The sequence below is a fragment of the Symsagittifera roscoffensis genome, chromosome 2, assembly GCF_963678635.1.
Source record: "Symsagittifera roscoffensis chromosome 2, txSymRosc1.1, whole genome shotgun sequence".
Lineage (NCBI taxonomy): Eukaryota > Metazoa > Xenacoelomorpha > Acoela > Convolutidae > Symsagittifera > Symsagittifera roscoffensis.
This window is the reverse complement of record NC_087063.1, coordinates 41990657-42000147: the sequence shown is the minus strand read 5'-3', so window position 1 is coordinate 42000147 and position 9491 is coordinate 41990657. Positions and strand designations below refer to the sequence as shown.

Here is a 9491-nt window from a genome sequence, read left to right as displayed (position 1 = left end):
CGAGCAATGATCAAACAAACAGCCGCACATAGGCTAGAGCAAGCCCATCTGCTGAAAAACCCGAATTTTTCAGGATCGAGGTTCATGATGGAAAAAAATGAAATTGGGTTGAACCAAAAATCACCCCAAGCATACTTTTCGAACTTTCTTCATGTTCAGAAACAATCGTTAGTCTAGCTGATACAATAACTAAAATCCGTTACACTCTGTTTACAGATTATAGTTTCATATCAATTTTTAATGTAAGAAATCTAACGTTAGCTCTTTTGTTTTGTAAAATTTTAACGTTTTTCTTTCTCAAAGTATTTAGTTTAAAAAATTCTATCTAATTCGTACAACTGTACAAGAGTTGTTCATATAAGCCAGGCTGTGTTGTGTTATTAGTCGTATCTCTGAACGCTTTTGAAATGTTTAAACCAAAAAAGCGTTGTTTTGTTTTATCTTGTGGCAAGCAAGGCTATGATCTACCAAAAATCAGGTCCATGTCAAAGCATTTTGGCAATGGGTCGGCCTGTTCCGAATGCCTACGACCATTCTCCGACTGCATTAAAGCATATTCTATTCACTGTTTGAAGTCGGAAGATGGAGAAAAACATCAACCTCCGTCAACCACACGTGTGAGTATTCGTAGCCTAAATATTGCCAAATACTTGAGGGGTTAATTAATGTGGATGCCTAATTACAAAAGTATCAATGTCTTCTGTAATGAGCATAGTTTTGTTCTGACATTAATTTGCTCGCAGTTTCTATTTCAAAAAGATAGACGTAACATCTTTTCCTCCACCCCCATACCTAAAAAACCAAGACTGCCTTTTAAGGTTTTATGGATTAATAATAACATTAAAAAGTTAAATGTAATAAAACAAAATGAACTTTTTTTTTATTTGAAATTTTTTATGAAAATCAACCCCCACACGCCATTTAAAGTACAAAAAGATAGATTTAGCTCCTTGTAATAAATTAATTATGGCAAATAAGCTTCTTTCAACCAATTTGGAACGATTTTAAGACGGATTAACTCTCCGCTTACGCGTTAATAGCGCGAAATATATCGCGCGTTAATTGTCCAAAATTGACCAAAATGGCAATCTTTAAACCCCCATAACTTTACGAAAAACGATCACAGGTGAAACATCTTATCAAGTTTGAGCTCAAGACAACAATACCTTTTGAATGATATAAAAAAGTTTTGTCAAAAACGGCTAGTTAAATAGTCGAAATTTGCTGAAGAAAAAAAAACCAACCCGAGCGCAACTATTCCATTACTTTCGTATCGAAGGTCGGAACAACAAGACTGCAGGTATCATGGCAAAGCCCTGAATGTTCCGACTGCATTTTAAGATTTATGGAGCAGTAATAACAATAGAAACCTAAATGAAAAAGTCGGAACAATAAAACAAAATGAAAATTTTTTTTTTCTATAACTTGACTTTTTTTAAGGAAAATCATCCCCCCACACACGCCATATAAGGTACAAAAGGATAGGTTTCGCTCCTTGTAACAAAACAATTATGGCAAATTAGCTTCTTTCAACCAATTTGGAACGATTTCTAAGACGGATTAATTCTCCGCTTACGCGTTAATAGCGCGAAATATATCGCGCGTTAATTGTCCAAAATTGGCCAAAATGGCAATCTTTAAACCCCCATAACTTTACAAAAAATGATCACAGGTGAAATATCTGTTCAAATTTGAGCTCAAGACAACAATACCTTTTGAATGATATAAAAACGTTTTGTCAAAAATGGCTAGTTAAATAGTCGAAATTTGCTGAAGAAAAAAACCAACCCGAGCGCAAATATTCCGTTACTTTCGTATCGAAGGTCGGAACAACAAGACTGCTCGTATCATGGCAAAGCCCTGAATGTTCCGACTGCTTTTTAAGGTTTATGGAGCAGTAATAACAATAAAAACCTAAATGAAAAAGTCGGAACAATAAAACAAAATGAAAAAAAAATTGTTTTCTATAACTTGACTTTTTTTAAGGAAAATCATCCCCCCACACACGCCATATAAGGTACAAAAGGATAGGTTTCGCTCCTTGTAACAAAACAATTATGGCAAATAAGCTTCTTTCAACCAATTTGGAACGATTTCTAAGACGGATTATTTCTCCGCTTACGCGTTAATAGCGCGAAATATATTGCGCGTCAATTGTCCAAAATTGGCCAAAATGGCAATCTTTAAACCCCCATAACTTTACAAAAAATGATCACAGGTGGAAAATCTTTTCAAATTTGAGCCCAGGACAACAATACCTTTTGAATGATATAGAAAAGTTTTGTCAAAAATGGCTAGTTAAATAGTCGAAATTTGCTGAAGAAAAAAAAACCCAACCCCGAGCACAAATATTCCGTTACTTTTGTATCGAAAGTCGGAACAATAACTCAAAGCTAATCTTCTTTGCCATTTCAGATTAAACAAAACTGCTGAGCTTCAAATCTGAAGCAAATTTAATTAGCTCAGCATAGAATTCGTCATGTCAATATAATGCGCAAAGAAGTTGATAATTTTTTTCTTCTTCTCTAAGTCTTGTCAGTCAACTTGGGATTTCACGTCAAAAAAAAGGTTATCGAAACAAATTTAGGCCACCGTGGATCCAGATTTTCAGAGAGTGAAGGAAAAAATACTGCAGGTCCCCCCTACTGAGGAAGAAAAAGAGGTTCACGAAGATCTGGTTGCAACAATGAACGAAAACCAACAGAAAATCATTGCCGCCCTGCAGAAGTTTGCAGAAGCAAAAGGTTAATACAGCAAAAAGCACTGATTTTGTAAAAAATGTAGCTGTTAACGATGTTGTTAAGGAAATTTTTTTAGCAACTAAAAGGAAAACAAGACTGCTCGTATCAGGGCGAAGCCCTGAATGTTCCGACCGACTTTTAAGGTCTATGGAGCAAAGATAACATGAAAATTTAAATGTAATAAAATAAAGTTAATTTTTTTTATTTGAGATTTTTTGTGAAAACATTCATATTAAGTGCTCTACACGTCATATTAAGTACAAGGAGATCAATTTTATTCCTATTAACAAATCAATTAACTCATATAAGCTTCCTTGAACCAATTTGGAACAATTTATAAGACTGATTAAATCTCGCTTACGCGTTATTAGCGCGAAATATATCGCGCGTTAATTGTCCCATTTTGACCAAAATGGCAAAATTTAAACCCCCATAACTTTACAAAAACTGATCACAGGTGAAATTTTTTTTCAAGCTCAAGGTCAGGACAACAATACCTTTCGAATGATTTTTAAAAATTCCGTCAAAAATACCTAGTTAAAATGTCGAAACTTGTTTGAAGAAAAAAAAACCCACCCCGAGCACAAATATTCCGTTACTTTCGTATCGAAAGTCGGAACAAAAAGGATGAATAATTAATTGGTAATGCTGTAATGATAAAAATACAAATTAAGATCTGCATCATCATTATAAGGACAAAATGATAATTTATTGATTGATAAAGCTGTAACTAAAAATTCAAATTAAGATCTACATCATCCTTACAATCATTTATTGTTCCGACTTTCGATACGAAAGTAACGGAATATTTGTGCTCGGGGTGGGTTTTTTTTTCTTCAGACAAAGTTTGAATTTTTAACTAGCCATTTTTGACAGAATGTTTTTATCATTCAAAAAGTATTGCTGTCCTGAGCTTAAATTTGAAAAGATATTTCACCTTTGATTATTTTTTGTAAAGTTATGGGGGTTTAAAGATTGCCATTTTGCCAATTTGGGACAATTAACGCGCGATATATTTCGCGCTATTAACGCGTAAGCCGAGATTTAATCCGTCCTAGAAATTGTTCCAAATTGGTTGAAAGAAGCCTATTTGCCATAATTGATTTGATACAATAGCGAAATCTGTTCTTTTGGTACTTTATATGGGGGGATTATTTCATAAAAAAATTTCAAATTTAGATTTTCGTTTTAAATTTTACTTTATTACGTTTAATTTTTGCATGTAACTACTGCCCCATAAACCTTAAAAGACCGTCGGAACATTCAGGGCTTCGCCCTGATACGAGCAGTCTTGTTTATTTTTTTATTTGATAAGTCAATTTGATATTTATTCATTTATTTGATAAATCGACATTAATCAATACCTTTTTAGCCACATATACCCACTAAAGAATTAAATATGGTATATCGCGATAAGATTTTCTAAGAAATGGGAAGAAGTTTGAGAGGCAATTAAAGAGTTTTTACGAACATATCCAATTCCAAAAGCATAGTTTTTCCTGCACTTGTTTTTGTTCGAAGAAAATGAAAAAATATTTGTAGTCTGGCTGGTTTTTTTCTGCAGACAAATTTCGAATTGTTAGCTATCAATTTTTGATGGGATATTTTTACATCATGCGAAAGGTATGCTTGTTCTGAGCTCAAATTTAAATGAGTTTTTAGCTGCGATCATTCGTAGGGTTATGGAGGTGGGAGGTGTAAAGAATGCCAACTTGGTACTATTGACGCTCATTATCTCGTGCTATTAACGCGTAAGCGGAATTTAATCTAACTGAGAGAGTTCCCAAATTCCAAATCAAATAAAAGCGTGATATTTGGTCTTTTAATTACTTTTCTATCACTTTGTGTGGATTTATGGGGGTGGAGGTTCGGGGGGGGGGGGGGGGGGAGGTTATGGGGGTTGATGGATTTGGTTTTATTTCAATTTCAGACATCCATTATCCATTCTTGGCTGAACTATCCTAAAGGAGCCTTCGGAAGTAAAAGATAAGAGGGCCTCAAAAAACGTGAATTTTCAAAACTTTCCAAAAAGGGCCTGAAACTTTTTTGGCCTGTTTTTCTTAGATCTAGGATTTTCTCGAGGGGGGGGGGGGGGGGGGGCAAATTATGAAAAACAGGCCAAAAAAGGCGTTTTTAGGCACTTTTTGGAAAATTTTGACCAAAAAATCGAGTTTTTTCGGCGCGCGCTCCCCCCTCAAAATAAGTATATATTGGCGCCAAAGGCGCCATTAGAATGTTTTCAGGGTCCATCGCCAAAAATGGATATTGGAAAATAGTACAAAGGGGGACCCTTTGGGTCGGCAGGGGGTCGAATCCCTGAGGGAAGGGAGGCCGTCCGTACCCCCAAACCCCCCCCCGCCCCCATCTAAATCCGCCCCTGGTGTATATAATGGTTTGAGAGAACTTCGAAAATCAGTTGAGTCGAACAACAAAAATTCTGAACTACAAAAACTATGAAAACTGTCAAAAGTTCGCCCCTTTCTCGAGAAAATCTTAGATTCGTCCCTGCTTTTAAAAGCTCATTAAAAAAAAATCATTGTTTTTGAAAATTTTAAATTGTTTCAAGAAACAAGTTACACACCATTGGTCTTAAAAGGCAATCGAAACGTTCATAAATTTGCCCTGATACGTCTTGTTTTTCTAGGCAGTAATTTTTTCCTGGGCTGGGAAGAGCTAATTCAAGTTTCTCTTTATAGTTCAACAATTTGACAATTGTGAAAGTATTATAGTCAAGTGTTTCGAAATTTGATTTTGTAGCTGAAGGTTAGACAGCTCAAATCAAAGAAAAGCTGTGGATATTTTGATTGCCTTGTTAGGTCAATAGAGTAGTGTTTGCTTAGTTTTAAGAACAGTAACCCCACACACAATGAAAATACAAAAATATATTTCGCATATAGCAAAGTATTAAATAGACCAAATAGCATGCTTCAATTCAATTTCGAACAATTATAAGACAGATTAAATCTTCATTTAATAGCAGGAAATATATCGCGCGCCTTAATTGTCCCAAATTGGCAATCAGTATACTCTCATAACATTTCGGAAAATCACAGGTTTATAATGTTATGAAAGTTTAAGTTAAGGACACTACTTTTCCAAAGATTTAAATAAAATTGGTCAAGAGATGCCTGTTAAAAAATCCAATTTTGCCTGGAGAAAAAAAACACCAAAAGAGCGAAAATATTCTGCCATTTTCATCGACCAATCAAGTTTCGAATATATTTTGCAACTGGTTTTTTTGCCATATTGCTACATGCTTTTAGAAAACTGGAAGTTTCCTATGAACTATTTACATCAACTGGCTCAATTAGAAATTTTTAGTCCTCTATAATAGCTTCACAAAAAAATCACCGGTCAGATAGCTTTTTTGACCCATTCTAATATCGAGCCATTGCTTTTCTAGACCGGCAAATCAAACACTCAGTGGATTTCTAAATGGACCAAAATACTTGTAAGGTTGCTTCTTAATTGCATTGCTAGCGGTAAACTTTTTTGAATTACGCACGAGTAACAGTAATTTCAATGATGTCGTGTATCACAGAAAATACTGAATTCTGTTATGCTTTCCCACACTTTCAAAGATAATTTCTCGCTAAATTGAAATGAGCTAATGTTTTTTAAAATTCATTTTACCCTAGTATAGGATGTCCACCCTATCACGTTCAATACAGAATTGATTCAAAGATGAGCTACTTAAAAAAGGAAAACTAATGCTTGTTTTTACCGATATCGTTAGCACAGTGCTTTTTCGAGTGGATACCCGGAGTTCACCTGAAGTGGATAAAATTTTTTGTCCGCAGTAAAATTAAACAATTTTTTCTATCACCCTTTTAAAAAATACCTACATGCAGGGGCGGATTTAGGGGTTGTCGGGGGCGGACGCTTTCTTTCAGGAGTTCGACCCCTTTCCAACCCAAAGGGTCCCCCTTTGTACTATTTTGAGATGTCCTTTTTTGGTGACGGTTCCTAAAATGTTTATAAAGGCGCCTTTGGCGCCAATATATACTAATTTCGAAAAAAAAACGCGAGTTTTTGGACAAAAAATTTTCCAAAAATTGCCTAAAATCGCCTTTTTTGGCCTGTTTTTTCAAAATTAAGCCTGAAGTGCAGAAAATTTGGTCAAAATGGGGTCTTTATAGTGATTTAGGAAAGCTTTGAAAATCTGCCCCCCTCGAGAAAACCTGCCTACATGTATTATCAGTTTTTATGAATCTCTAGTAGTTGTAGTGAAAGCAAAAGAAAAAAGAAAAAGAAAAACTTGAGAACTAAAAGTTACAACTTCATGTCTAATGACTGCACAAGGATTTCTCCAAAAAATTTTTTGGATAATGAAATTAATTCGAAGTATTGATATTTAGGCGGATACTTCATGCTGGTTGATGACGAATCTAACCGTCCTTCCGGACTTGACGATTTCATAACTGCGATAGTACAACCTTGGGATGGTATGTTCAGCTCAGCCGCAAGTTTGAGAATGCTTTTCGTTGTGATCTAGTTAGCTGAATTATCTCCAGAAACAGGCTGTTTGAAAAATAAGAGATTGCTCCTATCAAGGAAAAAACTGACTGCTAATTCTGCTTCTTAATTTGTTCCATATTTTGAGAACAAGACTTTACCCGAATCATAGTAAAATCCTGATTGATCTGAAGCAACCGCAGCAGTTCTTTTGTTCCCATAAAATTTTCAAAAAATCTAAAATCGTCTGAACAAAAAAGCTACCACAATCATAAAAACTCCATCACTTTTTTGCTTTGAAAGTCGGAACAGTACAAAAAATCAAGAAAACAAAACAAAGACGGCTGCTCGAATAAGCGCAGTGCTATGCCTTTTCGGAGTTTTTTGTTTAAAAAAATGAAAAATGTTTTTAAAATGTCTTTAATTAAATTGAGACAAAAATTTCGGTTTCGTTGAAACGTTACCAGACCCAAATATTATCATTTTGATCGTGAAATAGCGTGTGAACTATATTTCACGATCAAAACGATAATATTTGGGTCTGGTAACGTTTTAATGAAACCGAAATTCTTGTCTCAATTTAATTTGAAATTATTGTTCCGACCATTGGAAATGGAGAGGAACTTTGTATTCGGGTGTGTTTGAATTTTTCTTCTTCTTTTTGTTTTCCACGCAAAACCAGTTAACAAAAAAAATAATCGGACAGGGTTGAGAGATATATCATATCAAAGCCTTTTCAGAGGTGATTTCGGGAAACTTTTTTCTAGTGTCGAGAAAAAACGTTTTGAAATTTTTGATTTTTTGTCTTACTTCGAACAAATAAAGCAAGCGAGCAGGCTTTTCATTTTCCTCGCAAAATCAGAGACCGCAAATAATAATCGGGCTGGGTTGAGTGATAAGTGATAATAAACCCCTCCAGTTGTGATTCGAACGACATTATACAAAAAAAACTTTCCCGGTGTCGAGAAAAACCGGAAAAACACGCTATTTCACGATCAAAATGATAATATTTGGGTCTGGTAACGTTTTAACGAAACCGAAATTCTTGTCTCAATTTAATTTGAAATTATTGTTCCGACCATTGAAAATGGAGAGGAACTTTGTATTCGGGTGTGTTTTAATTTTTCTTCTTCTTTTTGTTTTCCACGCAAAACCAGTTAACAAAAAAAATAATCGAACAGGGTTGAGAGATTTATCATATCAAAGCCTTTTCAGAGGTGATTTCGGGAAATTTTTTCCAATGTCGAGAAAAAACGTTTTGAATTTTTTGATTTTTTTGTCTTACCTCGAACAAATAAAGCAAGCGAGCAGGCTTTTCGTTTTCCTCGCAAAATCAGCAACCGCAAATAATAAGCGGGCTGGGTTGAGTGATAAGTCATAATACAACCCTCCAGATGTGATTCGAACGACATTAAACAATTAAAAAAAAATTCCCGGTGTCGAGAAAAACCGGTTTGGTTTTTTGATTTTTTGTCTAAATTCATGCGAGTAAGCAGTCTTACATTAGCTTGTATTTGCTTAACTAAAGCCTTGAAAATTTAGTTTTACTCAAATGAAGTTACCTTTAGGAGTTTTTAGCTTCATCTTAGGAATCAAATTTTGAAAAACTAATTAAAAAAGTAATCACAGATGAAGTATCTATTTAACTTTGAGAAAAAGGCATCAATGTTTTTCAGACTCTATACAAAAGTAACCAAAAAAAATTATATAATTGTCGAATTTTTTCTGGAGAAGAAATCACCCACCGGAACTCAAAAATGCTGTTGTTGTCGTTTTGTTCCGACTTTTGAAAACCAAACTGTGCATTTAATTGCAAGCGGAATCCGCAACAAGCCAAAATAAGATTTGTCGCCAAGTTCACAACGTTGCTACTTTTGTATGATCTTCGCTGTTTTGGATCTGACAAACAAATAACTAAAACACTGTATCGTTTAAAAGCGTTCCAAAAATAACTAGTTTTGCGGAATCAGGTACAATTTTTGGAGCCCTTTGAAAATAATATTTCATATGTAGTAAATTTACGCTGTCGGAATCAAAAAAGAATCGGACAGGGTTGAGAGTTATATCATATTAAAGAATTTTCAGTCATGGTTTCAGTCATGGTTTCGAGAAAAAAATGGTTTCAAATTTTTGATTTTTTCCTGTTTTTTCGAGCAAATAAAGCAAGCGATCAGGCAAAAAACAGCTTAGTTATGAAAATTTTAAGCCCTAAACTTCAAAAAAATGAAATCAGTTTTTGGATTTGTACGCTCCATTTTGGGAATCAAAAAAGTCAAAATTTTGGATAATTCTCTG

At 34.6% G+C, this 9491-nt stretch overlaps 1 protein-coding gene across 1 annotated transcript in view; it reads left to right on the top strand.

Annotated features, from left to right (window-relative positions):
* Positions 1-341: 341 nt before the first annotated feature.
* LOC134840247 (uncharacterized) overlaps positions 342-9491 on the top strand; it is a 30412-nt gene continuing 21262 nt past the window's right edge. The window contains exons 1-3 of the mRNA XM_063855993.1: positions 342-617; positions 2588-2744; positions 7100-7186. Of these exons, the coding sequence (XP_063712063.1) occupies positions 408-617; positions 2588-2744; positions 7100-7186 (454 nt within the window). The 5' untranslated portion in view covers positions 342-407. The remainder of the gene's footprint in view (positions 618-2587; positions 2745-7099; positions 7187-9491) is intronic.